The sequence below is a fragment of the Squalius cephalus genome (genome assembly GCF_949319135.1).
Source record: "Squalius cephalus genome assembly, chromosome: 13".
NCBI lineage: Eukaryota > Metazoa > Chordata > Actinopteri > Cypriniformes > Leuciscidae > Squalius > Squalius cephalus.
In genome coordinates this window covers 32898800-32923637 of record NC_137134.1, presented here as the reverse complement: position 1 = coordinate 32923637, position 24838 = coordinate 32898800, and the positions used below count along the sequence as shown (strand labels likewise).

At 40.2% G+C, this 24838-nt stretch overlaps 1 protein-coding gene across 1 annotated transcript in view; it reads right to left on the bottom strand.

Moving 5' to 3' along the window:
* The window catches only part of LOC307169645 (uncharacterized protein), a gene marked incomplete at its 3' end in the record, with an annotated part of 34522 nt that extends 10753 nt beyond the window's left edge, over window positions 1–23769 (bottom strand). Inside the window, exons 1-3 of the mRNA XM_079890373.1 lie at window positions 23703–23769; window positions 9850–10185; window positions 8768–9094 (exon numbers count right to left, since the gene is read on the bottom strand). Of these exons, the coding sequence (XP_079746499.1) occupies window positions 8768–9094; window positions 9850–10185; window positions 23703–23757 (718 nt within the window). The 5' untranslated portion in view covers window positions 23758–23769. The remainder of the gene's footprint in view (window positions 1–8767; window positions 9095–9849; window positions 10186–23702) is intronic.
* Window positions 23770–24838: the final 1069 nt, after the last annotated feature.

Sequence of the window (24838 nt, the reverse complement as noted above, 5' to 3'; positions counted from 1 at the left end):
CAACCTACAGTGAAGCCCAAGAATGTTGTTTTCAATGTTATGAAACTGCTGTGTTCTGTTTCAATAAACATAAAACATTACATGTCTCAGCAAAAGAGCTCTTTTCCTCCCTTGACTATTACCCGCGACATAAGTGAAGCCTCTCCTCCGGGAGACGCTTCGCAGAGCGGAAGCCCTGGGCAACCCGAGGATGTGATTTTGTGTTTCCCCGTGCAAAGAGCCGTGGACGAGTCAACAGTCACTCATACAGCTGTCAATGCTTCAGCGGCGACTGGCGCGCAGCTCCCGCCGCAGCATGCGTTAATGCCCCCTCTATCGAACCACCTGAGCGCGTGGTTGACGCTGCCAGCGGCGTCAGATTGGGCAATCAACACTGTAAAACGCGGCTATACGCTTCAGTTCACTCGCAGACCACCCCGCTTCGGCGGTGATTATGTCAGAAGTATCAGAACAGAGCGCCCCGCTGCTATGGGCAGAAATCTCCTCTCTCCTGGCCAAACAAGCAGTAGAGATAGTGCCCGAGGAACAGAGAAATTGCGGGATTTACAGCCGCTATTTTCTAGTCCCTTAAAAAGGATGGAGGTATCCGCCCCACCTGAGATTACTGAACAAAGCGCTCACGAAGCATGCGTTCAAGATGATTACGGTGAAGCAAATCCTTGCGCATATTCAGACCGAGGATTACTTCATCGCAGTAGATCTGAAGGATGAGTACTTTCACATTCAGATAGCCCGCATCACAGGCGATTTCTGCGTTTTGCATTCGAAGGTGTCGCATACCAGTTCAAAGTGTTAGTTAGTTTAGTTAGTTAGTTAAGCTTTATTATCCCACATGGGGCAATTTAGCCAGCAGTCACATACAACGTACCATCAACACAAAACAAAGAACACATAATAAAATAATACATTAAATATACTCATTCATTTAAAAGACTAATCGCTCTGGGGATCATGGACTTTTTGAACCTGTTGGTGTTACACCGTGTAACATTATAACGACACCCGGAAGGAAGCAGTAAAAACTCTTGGCACAAGGGGTGAGAAGGGTCTGCAACAATAGCCTTAGCCTTCCTCACACATCTGACCCTGTACACCTCGCTAAGGTCATTTAAGGCAATTCCAGCAATTTTACTACACACTTTGACGACATCAAGACGGTTCTTTCCCTTCTCCAAGAAGAAACCGTGCCAACAGATAAATGAGAAAGTAAGAATTGATTCAATAAAGCAGGAATAAAACATTTTCATAAAAGTAGTGTCCAGGTTAAAATTTCGAAGTTTCCGATAAAAGTACATACGTTGATGAGCCTTCTTGCAGACAGCATCTACCTGGGACTCAAAGCGCAACTTATTGTCAATGACTGTCCCCAGGTATTTGTAGTTGTCTACCTGATCCACAGCCTGGCTTTTGATAAGAGTGTTGCCGTTCGGGCTGGCTCTGGCCCCGGCCCCCCACGTATTTACAATGTGCATGAATGCAGTGCTCGCACCCCTGAAGCTCAGTGGGATACGCATACTGAACTATCTCGATGACTGGCTAGTCATTGCTCAATCGAGAGGCGCTCTCGAGGAACACAGACGTAGACTCCACGCCCATCTGACATGCTTGGCACTATCTGTGAACATACAGAAGAGCATGCATCAGCCGAGCCAGTCGATCACATTCCTGGGTATGGTTCTGGACTTGCGCACGATGATCGCGCGCTTATCAGAGCCGAGGATCCAGTCCATTCACAATACTCTAGCCCTCTTCATTCAAAGCAGAGCTGTCCCCTTAAAAACGTTTCAGAGGCTACTGGGTCTGATGGCAGCCGCAGCCTCCGTCTGCAGACTGGGCTTGCTACACATTAGACCGCTGCAGCACTGGTTGCAAAGCCGAGTGCAGCCGCATGCGTGGAGAGCGGGGACAGAACGTCTTATCATAACGCGTTCATGTCTCGAGACTCTGGCACCTTGGTCCGGCACGACCATGTACGAACAGGGTGCTGCTATGGGCAGAGTGGTCAGACGGGTGGTGGTCACAACGAATGCATCACTATCAGGTTGGGGAGCCCTCTGCGATGGCAGACCAGAGTTCGGTACGTGGGCGGGGGACCAGAAGCGCTGGCATATAAACTGCTTGGAGATGGAAGCGGTTCGTTTGGCTCTGCAGAGCTTCCTCCCGTTCGTGAAGGACCGTCATGTTCTCATCAGAACTGAACATGGCTGTGGTGGCGTACATCAATCGCCAGGGAGGGTTGCGCTCGCGGTCCCTGCACAGCTTAGCGAGGCAGCTGCTCTTGTGGACGGATCGGATACTTTTTTCGATCCGAGCAGTACACGTACCAGGCAGTTTGAATTGCGGCGCGGACATGCTGTCCAGGGACGGCATTGTACACGGGGAGTGGAGGCTACACCCGCAAACTATAAATATGATCTAGAATCTCTTTGGGAAAGCAGAGAACACCCACTGCCCTGTACTTCTCGCTGACAACAGCTCCCCTGGGAGGGGACGCCCTGTCGAACCGCTGGCCCAGAGGGCGGAAGTATGCTTTTCCCCAGTCAAATTAATGCCGCTAGTGCTGCAAAAGATCAGGGAAGAGAGATGTGCGTTGATTCTGGTAGCGCCAAAGTGGCCCAACCAGCCGTGGTTCCCGGAATTAGTGAACATGTTGCAGCTCCCCCCATGGCGAGTCCCGCAGAGAGGGGACTTTTATCTCAGGCAAGGGGCACCATATGGCACCCCAGCCCAGAGCTGTGGGACCTACTGTACATGTGTGGGAGATCAATGCGGAGTATCACAGCGAGTGCTGCAGACGATAGCAGAAGCTAGAGCCCCTTCGACAAGGCGCTTATATGCTCTGAAATGGAAGGTATTTGCTAACTGCTGTATTGGCAGACGGAAAGACCCCAAGGGGTTGTGATTTTTCCATTATTCTGACCTTCCTGCAGGAACGTCTGGACGCTGGAAGCTCCCCGTCTACAGCGAAAGTCTACGTAGCCGCTATCGCCGCTTTACGTGACACGCTAGATGGCCATTCGGTGGGTAACCACCCCCTGATAACGAGCTTTCTCTGGGGGGCGAGGCGGCTAAATCCTCCCTGCCCTCGCCAGATGCCAGTTTGGGACATATCGTTAGTGCTCAGTGCACTCTTCAACCCACCCTTCGAGCCAGCCGAATCTAGCGACCTTAAAGTGCTCTCGGTTAAGCTGGCACTACTGCTCGCGATAGCCTGCGGGAAACGAGTGGGAGACTTGCATGCCCTGTCGGTAAGCAGCGAATGTATGCAGTTTGGACCGGATGATTGCATGGTCAGACTCATACCCAGACGTGGCTACACACCAAAGATGCTCTCAACACCATTCAAAGCCCAGGTGATTACAATTCAAGCGTTTTGTCCCACTGAACTAGACAGCAATTCAGTATGACAGAAGCGTGCTTTGTGCCCTGTGCGCACGCTACATGCTTATGTGAACAGGACTAGCCAGTTTCGAGCTTCAGAGCAGCTTTTCGTCTGCTATGCGGCCGCCAAGAAAGGCAGTGCGCTGTCGAAGCAGAGGCTATCACACTGGATTGTGGAAGCTGTGCAACTAGCTTATGCTTCCCGAGGAACAGATTGTCCGATAGGGGTACGCGCCCACTCCACTAGGAGTTTGGCATCATTATGGGCTTGGGCAAAAAGGCATGTCTATTCAGGACATTTGTCTCACAGCGGGCTGGTCATCTCACAACACATCTCATCTCACGAGATTTTATAACCTGGACATTCCCTCGTTCACACCACATGTTCTGTCAGTGCAGGAGGAGAGAGCTGAGTGACTAAGTTGCCTGAGGACACGCCCCAGTTGGCGCATGTTTCTACCATGGTTTCAACCAGGTCGTACAGACAGCGACAAGTTACTGTAGTATTAGCTGCGGTTGATATATCCACATTAACATTGTGCTCTACAGGGGCTCGATCGAGCTGGGCCAACTTCCACACGGCAGGGGTTTTATATGTTCCCCATACGTAATGTCGAGGGACCGACTGTCACGAGATGCACACACAAAAGGTAAGATCCAAGTGCAGCTTTAATGGGGTAATCCGTAATCATAAACAGCCAGGCAAAAGGTCAAAATCCATACAGGCTTCAGCATTTCGAGGAAAATGGATTTCCCCATACGTTATGTCTTGTTCCCTCCTCTCAGGGAACTACGGTTACGTGAATAACCAGAGATGATTTAAACATGATAAAAGGTTATCAGGGTGGTCGCTGAAAAGGAAAAATGAGAGAACAACTGGCTGGATGTACATTATCCCACTTATTACATGGCTACTTGCCACGCAAGTAAATATTTAGACAAAATTTTGATTGAAGTCTAAATATTTTATTAGCTCTCGAAACGCAAAGCTTCCGCGGAGAGTAGCTGTTAGCACAGCAAGTTCAAACTAAACATACATTTAAGAGATACGGCAGTCATACCACTTATTACACAGCATTTCACCACATAAATAATTATGGAGATAAGAGTTATTGATTTCAGATTTAACTGTTTTAAAATCTTACCTGTTTGTATCTCATAATCCAACAGTGTACAAAAACAATAGTCACAAAATGGCAGCAGCTGCGTTTGCATGAAACAAGAGAGAGCGAGTTCACAATACAGGGTGGCATAATTAAAGGCACAATATGTAATTTTTAAGCTTTAAAAATATAAAAAATCATATATATATTTATATACATTATATATTTTTTAAAGTTGTGTATTTACATTATCCCGACAGTTCCAATTAACTTCTAAATCCAGAGAAATTAATATTTTAATTCGAAGACACGGACCGTGTCTTTATTTCCGTTTTGTCGCCGTCAATGCCGTCATATCCGTGTTGTCTCTGGTTTCCGCTCGTGCTGCCATGGCAACCAGAGCTATGACCCAGAGCCCTCTGATAGTAACCAAACAGACGTATGTATTCAGTCATCCATAAACATTATTAGATCGGCCGGCTTGACGTTGACGACAACATCCATAATTCTTAGCATGTGTTGCGTCATCAAACTACGCCTTTGTTATTGTAAATAGGTTAGCGACCCCTAGTGGCGAAAAATTCCATATTGTGCCTTTAAATAACTGTACACAAAATATGGATTTGACTGAGTTTAAATATTTTATTAGCTCACCAAATGCAAAACTTCTACGAAGAAAAACTGTTCCGAAAGCGTATAGCGCTGCTGACTTCAGTGACCCGGATGAGCCTGTGTTTCTGTTTTCAGAGGTTGTCATCTGGGAACAATTTACTGCTGGATGGCACGATTGACCAATCAGAATCAAGTACAAATTGTAAAGTGTTACAGATAAATTTTCAGCAATGCCTGACATAAAAAAAAACTAGAACAATCTAAACAAAGAAAATACAGTAGTGACTACTGTTGTAAAGTTTTTCTTTCTTCAAAGCAGACCAGGAGACGTTGGGATCACGTTCAAACAGAAGAGTTTCTTTATTTGAGCGCGGCTGCGGTTTCGTCCAACATAATCTAAAGTATATAAATTTACATGGTGTCTTATAGGCATTATAGCAGGGGTGTCAAACCGGTTCCACGGAGGGCCTAGTGTATGCAGGTTTTCTCTTTTACCTTGAACCAAACTGATTGAGTAGGTCACTAATTGGCTAAGATCTCCCCTCACCTGGTAGTCTAGGTCTTAATTGGGCACTAATTGAAGGGAAAGACCAAAAACCTGCATACACTAGGCCCTCCGTGGAACCGGTTTGACACCCCTGCATTATAGGCATTTTAGGAGGAGGGGTTTTTGAAGGTGGAGACAAATTCAAACAAAGCATGTAAATGAGTATACAGGTTTAGGTAACACCCTAGACTGTGAGGGTCTGGCCAATCCTAATTCAAATCAGCATAAGGCTCCAAGAGCCATTTGGGTCCGAAAGCCATTTGCAGAACAAAAGGTGAGATTCTCAGTGAATCATTCGTGTGCTAATCCAATCAGTCTGAGTGAAACTGGGGCTTCAAGAGCCATTTACAGACAATAAGGAGAAAACAGGAAAGGCAACTTTGCTGAGCAGAATCATTATCTTACCCTTAAACACTAAATACAATATTCTTTACCGTGATGTTATGTAAGTAAGCATATTTGAAATAGATTCTTAAATTTGAATCCTTCAGTCTAGCGCTAGTCTTTACGTGCACAAGCAGTAGGGTGACCACCGTCAAACAAACCAAATGTGGGACGATTATAAGTTTGTGTGGGACAATGTGGGACATGTTACCAACACTAAAACATAACCTGAAACTGTTATATAATGTCTATCTAACTTAATAAAAACATTTGTAATCTGCCTTTCAGATGATAAAAATTCTTTGTTCTTTAGTCCCTTTCAGAAAACACAATTACATCACAACGTAACATAACATGTCTCTATTTTACATGTCATTTAAATTCAACATCACTGAGCCCAAAGGCATCATGCAGATAACTATTTTTGAAATGGTTCTGATCAAGTCCAACTAAAATCCGACAAAATAAACAATGAACAAATAAAATATAAAACAACATGAAATTAGATAATTGACAGTCATGTAACAGGTACAGAAAGTTTCCTGTTAAATGTATAAAGTGTTTATTAGAATTCACACAAAATTGTTTGTTTACATACACCTGATGACTGCCTAATTGAGGTGTGAGTGCCTTTCCCTTTAATTGTGGTGATGACATCATGAGTCAATATAATTTCCTGTTCTTTCCCCTCCTCTTCCTCTTTGCACTGGTGATGCACTGAAAGGTGAGGTTATTTTGGGCTCCTGATAATCTTTTTTTAATCTTAATTGTTGCTTTTATGCCTATATTTTCACTCTAATTTATGTATATAATATTATTTTATCTATCTGCATGGTTATTTTTGTCATTTCATCCCGTTTAAGTTATATTTTTGCATCTGGGCCTAAATGTGGAAATATGAAGAGCACATGTGACGAGTGTACATCACATTTGTTTTATAGATAAAGCGAGGGCGACTCTCAGACTAAGAGGCTGTTTACATTTGTTTTATATCAGGTATGTTTTCTGTTATGAGTCTTCTTGTTCAATGTGATTTCTCTCTCTTTGCATTGGTGACTCACTGAGAGATAAAGCGAGGGCGACTCTCAGACTAAGAGGCTGTTTACATTTGTTTTATATCAGGAATAAAAGGTCAGTGAAACTGCCGAATGCTGTCTTGTTCTTCTCATACCAAAAAAAACACAACGCAGACAACAGACCAGTTACATTAAGAATATATTAAACCAAAAACTTTCATATTATTTTAGAAAGCATGTGAATTAAGGCCACATTTACACATAGCCGGGTATTTAGAGAAACAAATATTTCTCCCCCTCCGTTTTCAAAAATAACACTGTGCACACAACATCGTTTTCAAAAAAGTTGTCGTTTACATCAACCCGCATAAATACGCCGTCGAGCAACATCATAACTGTGCCAAACCTATGGGCAGCAGTGTATGGAGAAGGACAAAGCCATGCAAGCCAATCAGAATCCTCAAAATCGACAACAACGAATAGCACGAGCGACTTGAACTGGAAGTTGCTCGTGCTATTCGTTGTTGTCGATTTTGAGGATTTGCAAGGTTCGTTTGTGTGGACAGACAGTGAAGTAAATGCAAACAGGCCAAAAACGTTTGCACAAAAGTAAAAATGAGTACCACCTTAACAGCATCCATGATCAAATAGTAGCCAAACAAACTCTAAACATAGGGCGCTCACATGACGTAAGCATTTTCTGGCGCATAATGTGACGTCTGAGAACCTAAAACCCCGTTTCTCCCAGTTGACACGGCAAGTGTTGGCAACACATAACCGGCGTTTTCAGAAATCTCCACTTTGGCCGGAGTTTTTAGAAATAATCGTTTTCTGGGATAAAAACGGTGTTTTCGTGTAAATGACAGGCCAAAATGCAGGGAAATATCTGCGTTTTCCCATCATGTAAATGGGGCCTAAAACAACCACAGCAGGCAAAAGTTGATAAATTCTGTTATATTAAAATGTTTATTTACCAAATTGTCCATTTGTTTTCTGACAGTGAACACATGGAATGAATCACCGGTCCACATTTTGATTGACAGCCGTCTCAACCTATAGTGACCGTGTTTACTTTTAAACCATTGGATAAAATTAAGAGAAAAAAAAAGGCTGTTGTGCTTGTATTTGTACTTCTGACAAAGCGCTGTTAAATATAGGTGGAAAACTACGCCGCAAAAAGAATAAATAAAATGCTTTCTTAAAAAAGGCAAAAGAACGCGTGCACGTTTTCTTAATATGATCATTAAAAACCAACAGACTGATGAAAATGCGGGATATTTCTCAATATGCGACGTGCGGGACAAGGGGTGAAAATGCTGTGCGGTACAACGCAAAGCGGGACGGGTGGTCACCCTAACAAGCAGCCACCGCTCTGGTTCCACGGGGCGCAGCAAGAATACTGAAGCTGTAATAATAGGATATTGGTGAAATTGATTTGTCAAACGCTCCAGTGCGTATGCGTGTTTGCGCTATGGAGAGCGTCAAATGTTTCTATTTAAAATGTGCTTTTTCAGTGAGCAATGTAGCTAGCTAACAATCTTCGTTTTTTAAGTCCTCATTAACAAATGTGACAAATAGTGGGGTTCATTAAAATTCTTGCAGTGGGAAGTGGAAACTTGCGTGATTGGTTGTGTGGGCCGTGTGTTGGAAAAGGATGGGAACCACTGATCTCAACTATTCACACAGTGCTAATCTAAACATACTTATTACATTGATGAACTCACCGCTGACAGTCACAGTGAACGACCTGTGTATGGTGTGATTGCTGATGCTGATGTCAACTTCATAATCTCCAGAGTGTGTGGTTTCAGTGTTCCTGATGGTCAGAGATCCACTCCAATAGTCCAGCTGCAGTCTGTCTTTGAATCCCTCATCAGTATTAGATGTAAAGGATTTTCCAATCTTTCTTTTGATTTCAGCTATTGAAGAGTTTAGATGTCCAAACCTCCACTGCATCACATCATATCTCTGTGGTTCAGTAACACCAGGGTTTAGAGTGACTGAATCTCCCACCATCACTGACACTGTCTTCACTGGATCAGCTGGCACAACTGGAGAAGAAACATAATTAATAAAGACCTGCACTGCAATTATTCAGATCTTCACTGGTCCAAAACCAACATGTCAAATCTGTAAAGAGATTTTCTGGATAAGGCAGCAACATCTAGAAGAGAATTTGTTCATAAAATCAAGTGAGTTAAACACACCATAACTCCTGAGTTCAGTGAATCATTTACATCTGTTAATTTACTTGTTCTTTTACCCAACGTGAAATAATAATGAGGAAAACAAAGTGATTCATCATAAGGAGGCTGCGCATCTCAGACAGCGTGTAAATCATAAAAATAATTTCTTTCACTTCTCCCTGTCTGTGTTCTTAATAGCCACTGTCGGGCCTTGCCCCTGATCATGTCTCGGATGACTTCATATACCAGCTAACATCAGCATTAAAGACTTTTAAAATCAAAAGAAAAAAAAAGTGTTTGAAATAACTTCTGTTTGTGATCCGATGTGGATTCTGATCACCGTATAAAGCAGAGATATTTATATGCGATGCAAAAGACTATGCATGCTAACCATTACCATAGTAAACATGGTAAACACGACCGCTGAAGAAATAAAGACAAATCATAGGCAATCACAATCCTGTATTCATTTTATCTGTCAGTATGTCTGACAAAACAGTTGAAAGTGATTCTGTTCTGTTCAATGACGCAGATAAAGAGGAAAACCTCTGAATGTCATTGATATAATAAACACGATGATATGATTTAAACATAATCTGCTTTCAAACATAATGACTCACCATGAACAGAAACACTGAAGATCTTTTCACTGTCGCTGCCGTTGATGATTATTAGTTTATATTCTCCAGAGTCTGTGTTTCTGATGTTCATGATGGTCAGAGATCCAGTCTGATTATCCAGCTTCAGTCTGCCTCTGAATCTCTCAGTAACTTCCTTACCTTTATTACACTGAAAATCTGTACAGATAACACTGAGATCTCCAGTGATTACAGCGATGTTAGTCTTATTAAAATACCATTTAATCTTCTCTTGTCTGTTTGTTTGAACACCAGTGTTTAGAGTGACTGAATCTTCTTCCATCACTGACACTCTGTCTGTATCAACACCAGACACACCTGAAGAAGAAATCAACAGAAAATGATGTAATGTCTATGATAGACATCCAAAATAATAAAAGAGTAAGAGCTATAAAAATGTTTCTCTTCAGATCAAACAAGCAGCGTAAAAACACAAATAACACACTCATGCACAATGCCATCAAAACAGTAAATATATATACAGGATACAGTAAATAACTCATCAAACGTTCTAAGCGGTAACATAGTACATGCTACTTTGAGCTATAGATACTTACAGCTATTAAATATTTTTGCAAGCATTACACACAGTGAAATTTTTAATGTTAGAAAATATTCTATTTTTAAAAAAAATGCTGTTCTTTTGAACTTTCTATTCATCAAAGAATTTTGAAAAAAAATTGTACACAACTGTTTTCAACATTGATAATAATAATGAATGTTTCTTGAGCATCAAATCATCATATTAGAATGATTTCTGAAGGATCATGTGACACTGAAGACTGGAGTAATGATGCTGAAAATTCAGCTTTGATCACAGGAATAAATTACATTTCAAAATATATTAAAATAGAAAACAGTCATTTTAAATTGTCATAATATTTCACAATATTACTGGGTTTTTTTTATCAAATAAATGCAGCCTTGGTGAGCAGAAGATACTTCTTTTAAAAACATAAAATCTTACTGACCCCAAACTTTTGAACAGTAGTGTATATTACCAAAATTTTACTACATAACCATAAAGTATAAAACAAGGTCCTTTCTGACATTTTACAATTATTACAGAGTGGATAAATCGTGGGATAAATTTAATAAGGTTTTGCCCTGAACTGAACATGTATACATTTCTCAAGCACTCATCCGACGTGTTTTCATGAATATTAAAACCTGTTAACCTGCAACCCCACTTTTGAAAAAATCCCAGAAATGACATACCCAAACTGAAACAGATACAGTTCATGATCCCTTTGCACTAAAAGCACAAGTATGATCTCATTGAAAGCTGACACCTGGCAGTTTATTGTAAATGTAGAATTAATTATTGTCATAATGAAAAAAATAGTTATAAATAGCTTCAAAATTTAGTAAAGTTATTAGAAATGTATTTTTATGAAACATTTTCATGAAAATAAAATTGAAGTTGGCACTGTAGCAATCTAGACCTGTCTGACCATTTTATATGTAAAATATGAAGATGTTAAGTCTAAAACTCTGTATTTAGTTAAATGTTTTTCAAGATCAAGTCATGCCTTTATTTTGATTAGACTCTGAATAGATGATGACTAAGCATCAGTAGCATTTTAGTCTATTGTCTCTATTGTTTTGTGGTGCAAACGAGCCCCATTCAGTCTCAGTCTCCCCATGCACACATTCACACCTCTCCAGCCTGGTTATGGCTCTAAATATGCATTTCTTTTGTCTGCATTATAGTTACTAACGACTGGCTATTCACAGGCTATTCATAGGGTTTCAATCCCTATTTTCTTTTATCAAAGTTCTCACTGTATCTAACTGTATCAAATACCCTTCTGGAATAAAGAAACATTTCAGTAAGCATTCTTATTTAAAAAAAACAAAAAAAAAACAAGAGAATAACTCCTGGGTGGCAGGTGCACCTAGAGCTAGCTAGCGTGTTAGCTTAGCACACCGTCAATACACGACAATTTATGAGATTAAAACCATGTTTGTGCTCCAAACTTACTTTATAACGCAAGTCGAGTGTTTTAAATAATTTTCTGTGATCTAATTTGGCTTCAGATAAAAAAAATCAGACAGAACATATACTATTTTATAGTATTCTGCACAATGATAGTCTATATAGATTAGCATTACATTATAAATAATCTATTATTATGAAAATACCTGGCATGGCTTGAAAAACAGGTAAATCAAATATCATTGCAATCATGTTTATTGTCTTCAAAACATCTATATCTGCATGTTACATCCATTACAGAGATCTCTGTTAGCTGTGTGTATCAAGGCCTATTTATACTTCTGCGTCGAACTGCCGCCGTAGCTACGTCATAGGCTGTGTGTAGCGCGCGTACCCTACGGCGTACCCTGACGTGCACCTCGCCAAAAATGTAACAACGCGTCAATTCTACGCGGACACAAGCGCTGTGATTGGTCTGCCAGAACCCCTCCCTCGGGGTTTCACATGCTCCCTAGGTGTGCGTCAACGCGGACAACGACACAGAAGTAGGGTAGAGTGGGGGAAAACGCCCCCCTTAAGGAAAATGTGACATTACAGTGAAACAAAACATAAATGTGACTAGAATTGCCATCCCGGTTTTGAGTGACTATGGCAGGAGTTATTCACCAAATATTAAAATTGCTCAGCCTTCATAATTAATTAGCATTTTGACTGAAAATATTTTTGTACAAAGGGGGCGTTTTGCCCCAGCGGTGGGGTAAAATGCCCCCTTTCTTACAAACCAGTTTGCTTCATAGATCAACAGCAAAATTAACAGAAAATAGTTTTTAATCTCTAAAAGTAAAAGGCAAGTAATGTATAAACATATATATATATATATTAATATTTATTTCAGCAATGTCCAAAATAGCCAAATTTAACTACCTTCCAACAGTGAGCTAACTGTGCTAGCAAGCTAGCTAGTTAATGTTCACTTGAGGTAATTTTTTTATGTTTTTTTCAAATATTTTGATTTTACCACCTAGTTATACTGCATTATGTGTAAAACAAAGGATTTGATAGACAGAAATATTTTATTATAGTAATTATGATAGAGAGAAACTATGCTCCCAGGGGGGCGTTTTACCCCTCAGCGTAGGGGGCGTTTTACCCCACAAGCTATGACTTTTTAAAAAAATGTTACATTTTTTAAATATAATTATATTCCTTATAAATAACATACGATCTCAAATTACAGACTTCACTATTCATCTATCATACATCACTGTGATATCCTGCAGAACAATATTCTCTTAAACACTTGTTTACTAATATCTGAAAATTATAGCATTTACCATGTAATCCTCTTCTCTTCAAATGTGTCGCTGGTGTCAGCTTCTCCATAGAGATTTGTATATCCCCGTTATCAACGTAGTGCATAGCAACAGTAAAAATGTATATTGACTACTTTTAGTGGTTATTTTGGGAAAAACAGGTGGGGGGCGTTTTCCCCCACTCTACCCTATAAATTAAAACCAACACGTTGCCTACGGCGTATAGGCTCCGGCGTAGGTCCGACGCAGAAGTATAATGAGGCCAGCCAGAGCCCGTCTACGGAGAGCCTGTCCACTCCCTATTAAGCCCTATTGTACCGAATTTTGGTTGTAGTACCACCAGTGTTCCACTGGGGGCGCTCGCCATGAGTGCAAAATGAATGGGAGTCAATGGGGCTAGACGGCTAAATTAGTCTCTTTCACCCGATTGCCGTTGAGAAATCTCAGATGTGATTGTAGATTTTGCAAGTTCAACATGGGTTTTAGGTCGAAAGTTGAATGAACTTATGTCGTTTTGATTTCTTACAGGTTGAGTTGTTGTTGCCCATAACACGCTAGCATTCTGCTAATGACGTCAGCATTCTGACGTCATTGACATTTTGAAAGACTTTTTTAAAGCAAATAAGTGACTCTAAAAAATCTAACACCCAGCAATGTGTAATTTCTTTGCATCTCCTTTCGAATACAACATTCAAATTACTAGACAAAAAATTATATCCTGAGAAAAGTGGATTTTGAGGGGTATACCGCCATTGACCTCCATTCATTCTGCACTCGTCCTGTGAGCGCCCTCATATGGAATCAGAGTGGAACTGCAACCAGTTCAGAAGCCGGAAGTGTAGTGAGAGTGAAACTTCTCGCCATATTAGACATTCTCTGATGAGGCCTTAAGTGACGTCCTGGAATGTCACATGATCATGGCTCTTCTTCATGTTCCATATGGACTTTTATTGTGAATGTAGCGCCCTCATGCTATTGGTATGAATTGAAAACACAGTATAGAGTACCAAACGCTCATAATGATTACATCGACGCATTTGGGTATATATTCAATAATATATTATTCCTGTCTATAGAAATCTGATATAAACCTATGAGAATCTATCAATCTTTCTCCAAATCTGCACATTTTTTTAGCTAAAAGCCCTGAGGGACGTTGTTTTGTGAATCGCTGTCATGACGACAGCACGGAGTTTATGAATGGGAGCGCGGCTGACGGTCATAATTCATATTAAAAGGTATCGACTCATTTTTTCATTTCATAACTCCTGACAAATTAAGAAATAACTGTCGCTATAAGTTTCTTAGAATACAATAGTGGCCAAATACTGAAACTTGAGTCTTATATCTTTTTAATGATGTATAGTTTGTCAAGGTATAACATTAAATCTGATAGTAACTTTGAAGTAAAAAAAAAAAAAAAAAACGCTTCAGTGCGCGGGCGCACTGGTAACGGTTAACAGGTTAAAACCAATTTCTTCTAGCAGTAATGTGTACAATTTCGACACACTACCACTCATGGGATGTACATTAATTCTCTCTGAGGTGGGATTCAAAATCAAAACAAAGTCTGGAATGAGCTTTCCAACGAAATCTCAAACTGACAAATAACGGAAAAAATGTGCAGAAACAAGAGCATAGTTTTGTTTTAGCTGTTCAAAAGAGCTACATATGTCACAGGCCGGAGTGGCCGACCCACCCCCCCTAATGCGTGTATCACCTCGAGGAGCAAATCAGTGAAAAGGCAGGACAAAGTTAAAAGAATAAAAGTCTTTGCTTTATTAAGTTAAGAACAAGAATCTTAAGAGTGGGGAACATATCCCAAAAAGAAAAGTTCTGCCAGGCCGCTTGTCACCCCGTGGCATCTACATAGCTGGAACTGTTTCCATGTGTTTCCATTGAAAAAAAAAAAAAGCTTATGTAACCCTGGAGGAAAAGCATGATACAAATTGGAGTATCCACATACATGGGCGTAGATTACGCGGGGGACGTCATTACGCTTATTTTGTCATCTTACTTCCGGCTAAGCGGGACTTCAACTTCCGGCTGAAAGGACCTACGCTAGTTTCTAGCGTAATTCTATAGTTGTAACGGTAAAATATGTAACGTATTTTATACTCAGTTAGGGGCTGCCATAACAATTGGATTAAGAGGATAGAACAATTTAACCAACGGTGTTTCGAACACAATGTAGGCTAAAGCGATCGGAACGTTGTGGTGTACTTTACGATTTACACGAGGAGAGGCAATGGCGGAAGGCGCTAAACTTGAAGTGCTCACCCAAGCGCTGTGTGTTCGTACCATGTGTGTTCGTACCATTTTATGGACGGGGAGCAGACTGACGAACGAACACCCTTACCCCGAGTAAAGGCTCGGCTACGATGTTCTGGTAAAGAAGTCCCGACGGGTGCTGAACAGGTTGTCAGATTCAGGTAAGCTAACTTAAAGCTATAGTAGGTAATGTTGGAGAGCTAGCAAGAATTTGAAAGCGGCACCTCTTCTAAGTTCCACCCCCTCCCGTCAGTACTCCGTCCAAAGCTACGCCCCCACAAACAGTCATTGTGTTGTTTTTGTTCGTTTGTTCTGCGTTTAGTCATTCTTTTCCTATCAGTTTCACCAAAGACGAACTTCTGGACATTAGGAAACACACACCAGACAAGTTTTTTACAGATTTTGATAACTCAGACGTTTTACTGGACATTCTCGTTGGAGGGGCAGCGGTGTTGTTAAAACGCGTGGTCAGACGCAAACGCGGGAAGCGCGCCGGCGCGCTGGTTAAACTCCGCGAGCGCGGCCTCCGCACTGCACTACCCAGTATTCATCTTGCGAATCTCCGATCTCTTCCTAACAAAATGGACGAACTTCTTCTCCTCACCCGCACTAACAAGGATTTTTTAAACTCCGCTGCTCTGTGCTTCACTGAAACCTGGCTGAGTGAAGCCATACCGGACAACGCACTACATCTGCCGGGCTTCCAGCTGTTCCGAGCGGATCGCATCGCGGAACTAACGGGGAAAACGAGAGGTGGTGGATTGTGTTTCTACATTAACGAAAGTTGGTGTTCAGATGTAACAACACTGAAGAAGATGTGCTCTCCTAATTTAGAGGCGCATTTCATAAACTGTAAACCTTTCTACTCGCCGCGGGAGTTTTCCTCATTCATTCTCGCGAATGTTTACATTCCTCCAGACGCGTGTGTGAGCGCGGCGCTACAACAGCTGGCTGAACATATAGCTGAAATGGAACAAAGGTACCCAGACTCTCTTTTAATCATTCTTGGGGATTTTAACAAAGCAAATCTCTCCTGTGAACTGCCAAAATACAGACAGCATGTTACATGTCCTACCAGAGACAGTAATATATTGGACCACTGTTACACCACGATAAAGAATGCGTATCACTCCGTCCCACGGGCAGCTTTGGGGCTCTCTGATCACTGTTTGGTTCATCTTATACCGACCTACAGGCAGAAACTGAAATCAGCTAAACCTGTAATAAGGACTGTAAAAAGATGGACCAACGAAGCAGAGCAGGATCTACAGGCCTGCTTCGATTGCACTGATTGGACTGTTTTTGAAGCTGCAGCCACCGATCTGGATGAGCTCACAGATACTGTAACATCATATATCAGTTTCTGTGAGGATACATGCATTCCTACCAGGACATTCTTATCATTCACTAATGATAAACCATGGTTTACTGGGAAACTCAAACAGCTTCGTCATGCCAAAGAAGATGCTTACAGAAGTGGGGATAAAATCTTGTATAACCAGGCCAGAAACAGACTGACAAAGGAGATCAGAGTTGCTAAAAAAAGCTACTCTGAAAAGCTGAAAAACCAGTTTTCAGCCAACGACCCGGCATCAGTCTGGAGAGGCCTGAGGAACATCACCAACTACAAATCACCATCCCCCCCATCTGTGGAGAATCAACAACTGGCTGACACTCTCAATGCATTCTATTGCAGGTTTGAGAAGCCCAGACTCACACCTCACACCCGCTCTGATGTGCACTTCACACATCCACCATCACCTCCTGCAACCCCTCTCCTCCCCCCTTCTGCCATCCAACCTGAGCTTAAGGTCTGCGTGGAGGACGTGAGCAGAGTCTTCAAAAAACAGAAGACTAGGAAAGCTTCAGGCCCAGACGGCATCTCATCTGCTTGTCTAAAAGCCTGTGCTGACCAACTGGCCCCAGTCTTCACGCAGATCTTCAACAGATCATTGGAGCAGTGTGAAGTTCCCTGCTGCTTCAAACGCTCCATTATCATCCCGGTTCCCAAAAAAACTAAAATCACTGGACTTAATGACTACAGACCTGTCGCCCTCACGTCTGTGGTCATGAAGTCGTTTGAAAGACTGGTGTTGGCCTATCTGAAGGACATCACTGGACCCCTGCTGGATCCCTTTCAGTTTGCTTACAGAGCAAACAGGTCTGTGGATGATGCAGTCAACATGGGACTGCACTATATCCTGCAACATCTTGACAGACCTGGGACTTATGCACGGATCTTATTCGTGGACTTCAGTTCGGCCTTCAATACCATCATCCCTGATCTTCTCACAGCCAAACTGACTCAGCTCTCTATGCCATCCTCAATCTGTCAGTGGATCTCCAGCTTCCTGACGGACCGGCAGCAGCTTGTGAGACTGGGGAAACTCACATCCAGGACCCTCACCATCAGCACTGGCGCCCCCCAAGGGTGCGTTCTCTCCCCACTGCTCTTCTCCCTGTACACTAATGACTGCACTTCTAAAGACCCCTCTGTCAAGCTCCTGAAATTTGCAGACGACACCACTGTCATCGGTCTCATCCAAAATGGTGACGAGTCTGCTTACAGACTGGGGGTTGAACAGTTGGCTGTCTGGTGCAGTTATAACAACCTTGAGCTGAACACACTCAAAACAGTGGAGATGACCGTGGACTTCAGGAGAAACACCCCAGCACTCCCCCCTCTCACCATCATGAACAGCACTGTGGAAGCAGTGGAGTCATTCAGGTTCCTGGGCTCTACCATCTCTCAGGACCTGAAGTGGGCAAATCACATTGACTCCATTGTGAAAAAGGCCCAGCAGAGACTGTACTTCCTTCGCCAGCTGAAGAAGTTAAATCTGCCACAGGAGCTGCTGATCCAGTTCTACTCAGCCGTCATTGAGTCTGTTTTAAGCACTTCCATCACTGTCTGGTTTGGTTCAGCTACCAAATCGGACATCAGGAGACTACAACGGACAGTCCGGACTGCAGAGAGGATTATTGGTGCCCCCCTGCCAACCCTCCAGGACCTGTACTCTTCCAGAGTGAGGAAGAGAGCAGGTAAAATCATCACAGACTCCACTCACCCTGGACACCACCTGTTTGAACTGTTACCGTCAGGACGGCGACACAGATCACTGGCCACAAGAACATCCAGGCACAGGAACAGTTTCTTTCCACAGGCCATTTCCCTTCTGAACACTTAACATGCCCCCAAGGCATATGCCTGTAAGTGCAATACTCCCACTGTCTAGTGCAATATTCTCTAACTCAGGTGATATTTATATCTATATTATTCATACTACTCAAAATACTGTAAATATGTTTAGAAATCTGTAACATGCGCTAGACTCCCACTGTCTAGTGCAATATTCTCTAACTCAGGTGATATTTATATTTATATTATTCATACTACTCAAAATACTGTAAATATGTTCATAATCTGTAAATGTTTATTCGGACTAAACCCAACTGTGACCCTACTTTTTTACTTTATACTATTTTTATTTATTTTTTATATATTTTTATTCTTAGAATTTGTATTACTATGTTTCTTGTTGTATTTGTATTTGTATATGTGCACTGGAAGCTTCAGTACCAAGAAAAATTCCTTGTGGGTGCAAGCACACTTGGCAATAAAGCTCTTTCTGATTCTGATTCTGATTCTGATTCTGACATGAACGCGCATCCACAGTCGGAGTCCACAAAACACATATGCCACATCACCAGAGTTGTCCCGTTTATAAGCAATAAATTAACGTCATTTTATCACAGTTATAATGCAGACACTTGCGACTATGGCTGTGCAATATGTTCAAAATGTCATGTCTTAAAAGTCAGATAAGCAGTATGTACCTACGACCTGTAACGCAACTGGCTTACACCGACAGAGAAGCTAATGTTAGCATTGGGCTAATACTAGCTACAAAAGTAGCTACGTTGCCTAACGTAACATATATCATGAAAATAACAAATCCCACCGAACAGGGCCGGCTCTAGGTTATTTGGTGCCCAAGGCGAGAGTACTACTTCTGACAGGACGTTGTTAAATATTCCCATAGGTTACCGTTACCTCTGGCCATGTTAATAATGACGATGGATGAGACAATGTGAGACGAACTGATAGTCGTACGAAGTTTTCTCCGTACTCCCAATTTAAATACATTAAATTACATATTTGAATACATCCAGATTTAAAATTCAAAGAGTCAAGATAGTCTATCTACACGCGTGACTTTAACGTTTCCATGGTAATCGACTCGTGCATCAGGACACGCCCATGCTCGCACCCGCGCTGTATCCATCATTTCAGAGGTCGCAATGAGTTCAAAACGGCAAAAAACTCTTTACTCATTTTTCACGAAAAAGCCAAGCACTGTAAGTTGTCATGTGGTATCCGAATTGTGTTGCACAATGATGAATAACTCTGCCTATTTCTATATTTGTTGAATAATTAACAAATTTAGTTGGAAATTGAAAATATTCACTATACGGTCCGCACAAACGTGAACCTATTTTCAGTCTTTTTTATTCGTAATGTCTTTTATTTATTGCACAGATATACTATCAAAGCCCTTCAAATTAGAATAAAGATGGTGATTGTTAATACTGAATTTGGATTTCCATGCATTAACAGCCACTATCATCTGCTTGAATCAGGCAGCGTTGTAACATGATGTGTAACATGATGTGAAAAGTTTTACTTTAGACAGACAGACAGACACAGTGGCAGCCCCAAATCAAATTTGACTCAATAAATTTAAATTGTTCGGGCGCCAGACAAGTAAAAAAAAAAAAAAAAAAAAAAATTTAAATAAATATAAATATATATATAATGAAGTTCAATTTCCCCGAAGATAACTCTCTGTTACACAAAAAAAATGAAAATAAATTCCTTCAAATACCCTTAAAGGGTTAGTTCACCCAAAAATTAAAATTCTGTCAGTAATTACTCACCCTCATGTTGTTCCAACTGCGTAAGACCTTCGTTCATCTTCGGAACACAAATTAAGCTATTTTTGATGAAATCTGAGCCATGTTTCACTCCTCCATAGGCTTCTATGTGACCGAAACTTGCTGGCCCAGAAAAGTTATTAAAGAGATCGTTAATATAGTCCAAGTGACTCCAGTGGCTCAATCTTAAGTATATCAAGCGACGAGAATACTTTTTGTGCGCAAAAACAAACAAAAATAACGACTTTATTCCACTATTCATTTCCTTCTCTCTGGATGTCTAGTTGGTTCGCGTAGTGTTTTTGCGCAGCGCGTCTGTGTTACACGTCACCACGTAGGCTCACTATTGGTCGACGCCGGTCATGTGTGTGTTGCGTGATGACGTGCAACACAGACGCGCAGCGCAAAAACACTACGAGGCCCAGAGAGAAGGAAATGAAAAGTGGAATAAAGTCGTTATTTTTGTTTGTTTTTGCGCACAAAAAGTATTCTCGTCGCATGATAAACTTAATGTAGTGCCACTGTAGTTACTTGGACTATTTTAACGATGTTTTAATAACTATTCTGGGCCGGTGAGTTTCGGTCACACTGGAAGCCTATGGAGGAGTCAAAATTCTGCCAGATTTCATCAAAATAATTTGTGTTCCGAAGATGAACGAAAGACTTACATGGTTGGAACAACATGAGGGTGAGTAATTACTGACAGAATTTTCATTTTTGGGTGAACTAACCCTTTAATATAGAATAGGGCTTAAATGACACACAGTCAGAGATTGAAGGGTTTGGTCAAAAGTGTGTGTGTATATATATATATATATATATATATATATATATATATATATATATATTATTATTATTATTATTTTTTTTTTTTAAGAAAACATTTAGAAAAAAAAAAATACACAAAGTAAAATTTTCACAGAGTTTGTATTTTTTTTTTTACCTCACATGACAAATAACAAAAGATGTAAGGCAAACAGACAGTAAGTAGGTTGCTGTTCAAGTTCAGTTCAAGATTTCACAAACAAACAACAACACCAAAATCACGAGAGTCCTTGATTCACTATAATGTCTTAAAGTTCGTTCTTTTTTTTCAAACTTAGTTTTTCGTGTTCAATTTTCAACCAAAATAAAGAAATGAATGAGAAAAAAAAATAAAATAAAAATAAAAACACAAAGAAAAATAAATACTTCAAACGAGTGTTTGTGTATGCGTGTGTGTGCGTGTACAATGACCGTGCATGTGTGTGTGTGTGTGTGTGTGTGGTGGTGGCTGCGTGAAGCAGTCTGTGTAGAGGCCGCAAATCCTGGGCTGGGCCGGGGAAAGAGTTTGAAGACTTCGCGTGAGTTTGGAAACTTGGCGTGAGGTTAAAAGATGATGGACATCACCACTAGTATGAGGCAGGCGAACGAACCAGGCTGGATTGTGTTGCACCAGGCAGGCGAACGAACCATGCAGTAGAGCTCAATTTCTCCGTCACTTTGGCGATCGCACCCAGTCAGCGCATGCACAGAGATTCCAGCAAAGAATATCAACGACTTTCATGTAGCGTGTGTCCTACTCCGATAACAAGCTACACGTTTGTTTTGTTTTTACTCGCCCCCTCTTCCGTTTCTAGCTCTCTTTTATATTCAATTTCCTCATTGGTTTCCGCCCATTACAAAAAGTGAAAAGCTGGCATGGATGTCTTCCATTTCGCCACAAATAGAACTAAAGTAGCTATCTAATGAAACCTTATTGTAAAGTGTTACCTAAAATTCTATATAAATGCAGTATGCAATTGTATGCATTAATGTTCTGATGTAGGTCTTGATTTATAGGGTTCATTATTGCACTAATTTTAAAAAAAAAGTCTGTGTTGTCAAGATTGATGTAGAAACAAGCAGCGGGTTGTCAGGTCAGAAAGAGGATGACACACAAACAAAAGAAACTTCACAGGTGAAAAGTGAGAGAGTGGCTTATTAAAACATCTGCTATTGCATTTTGTATAAAATCTACAACAGGTGTTTGTAGTACCATATATAGACCAATCATAAAATTACCATTAGGAAAATATAGGAAAAATAATTTAGGATACAAATGTTTGGTTATTGTTCAGCAGTTGACTTAATTTCTTCTGTATGTCACAATTTCCTGTATCTGCATATTTCAAACATATTTCAGACAATATTCTTTGTTGTCAATAGACAGAGCCAGAAGTTCATTTAGAGACTTTATTTTACTTTTTTATTTCCTTCCTGAAATGTGGACTAGAATAAAGTAGAGTGTGAATGTGCAAGTATCCACTGTGTGCCATTCACATACAAAACAATGTACACAAAAAACTATTTGAAATATGTAAACAATATAGTAGGCCTACAATGTACAATACCATGTGCAATATAAAGTACAGAACATCTGCATTTCTTTCTTTCTGTTTTATTGCTTTAAACATAAATAGCATATTAAGCCAATTAAGCAAAAACCTGCAGTCAACAAAGGTCTAAAAAAAAACAAAAAAAAACAACGCTTGATATTCTGTCCCCCTCACTTTTGAAATGATGGCTACGCCCCTGTCCACATATATAGGCTGTATCAGGAATTTTCAAATAAGATATACCTTAATTTGTGCACACTTCAATTAAGTTAGAAATAAATGTTTCCGTTGATACTTTAAAGTCTTATTAAAAGAAGCTTTTTCAATTGCTAACCATTCTGACTTGTCACCCCGAACCCAACTTTCTCCAACATGCTAAAGTATTTAAATTAGCTGCCCAATAATCATATTTAAAATCGGGAAGTCCAAATCCTCCTAATCCTTAAGTTTATTTAGATGTTTCTTGTTAATCCTAGATGTCTTGATGGCTCAAATGAAGCATGGTTATAGATTGTAGCTGTTTAAAATGATAAAGGGGGATCAACAAAGGAATACAGTAAAATACAGACAAATATGTTATTTAAAAAAAAAATAATAATTATAGCGTTTATCCTGCCAGTGTTAAGACAAAGACACTCAAAGTTTGGTCAATTTGATTTGCATTGATATAACAACTTGACAAATTTACTACAAAAAATGTTAATTAATAAAGTGAAGGCCTTTTTATTTTTTTATTTACACTTTTATAGTTTTTATTTTATTTTATTTGGAACGAACAAAATGTTTGTTAGCTGTCTTGTTGATCTTTGTTCAGTAAAGAAAAATAAGTGAGAAGTTAATATTTCATTAATATTTAGTCTAGCCTACTACTTCTGGTTCTTGGACTGACAGGTCTTTGTCTGGATCTGGGTCTTGAATAAATCTCTGCTTTGAGCAGGGAACTCTATAAACGTTCTTTTTTTTTATTTTTTATTTTTTTTATCATTGACCTAAAGAGAAATAAATAAATAAATGTCTTACCATGCAAGTGGAATGCCGAAACTGTGAACAAATAAACAAAAAACTTTGTCTCCATGTTTCCTCTCAAACGTGCTTTGATTCTTAGAATGAATGGAACAGCTCTGCTTCAGTACAGTGGTATTTATGTCCCTGGTGTGTCTTACAGTGTGCATGTACATCATGTGGGCGTGGTCACTTCTCAAGAGGGAATGTCTGAAAAACACTTGGAGGAGGGCTTGGATTTCACCTACACTGTCAGAAAAAATGTGCAAAATTTGTACCTTTAGGGGTACAACGGCTTGTCACTGGGGCAGTACCCTCAAGGGTACACCCGTTGTACCCTTTCACATGGGTACATATCAGTACCCTTGCAGTATGTACCTTTCAAAGACAAATATGTACCTCTGGTGACAAAAGTGTACCTTTTAAGGTGCAAATTTGTCCTTTTAAGGGTACTGCCCCAGTGACAAGCATTTTGTACCTTATGATGGCAAATGTGTACTCCATACAGCACATTAAAAAGGCTAGAATGCTCTTTATCATTTATTAAACATTCAAATTTATTACATTCTCACATTTTTCACAGGATGAATATTTTAAGCACCATAACAATGTGTCATAACAGGATGCATATATTGAGCAATTTTACTTCAACTTTTTATACTCTTACAAAAAAATAGTAAACAGTAAGAATATTAAGCTTAATATTAAGCTTTTTTCAAAATCAGTACATTTCATTAACCTTTTTTTTTACCATGCAATAAAACATGTTAACATCAAGAATCACAAAGAAATGTATTTCTTTTCAAATCAGTACTAGATCTCATTTTAAGTACATTTTTCTACTTTTAAAAGTTTTGAACATCAAGAATGACAAAGCAATCTATTTATCAGTACACATTTCATTCATTTTAACTTTATACCCTTAAAAAATTTGATCATAAACACACATTTGTAACAGTAAGAATATTAAGCTTAATATTATATTAAGCTTTTTTCAAAATCAGTACAATACATTTAATTAACTTTTTTTTTTTTTTTTACCATGTAATAAAACATGTTAACATCAAGAATCACAAAGGAATGTAGTTTCTTTTCAAATCAGTACTAGATCTCATTTTAAGTATTTTTCTACTTTTAAAACAGTTTTGAACATC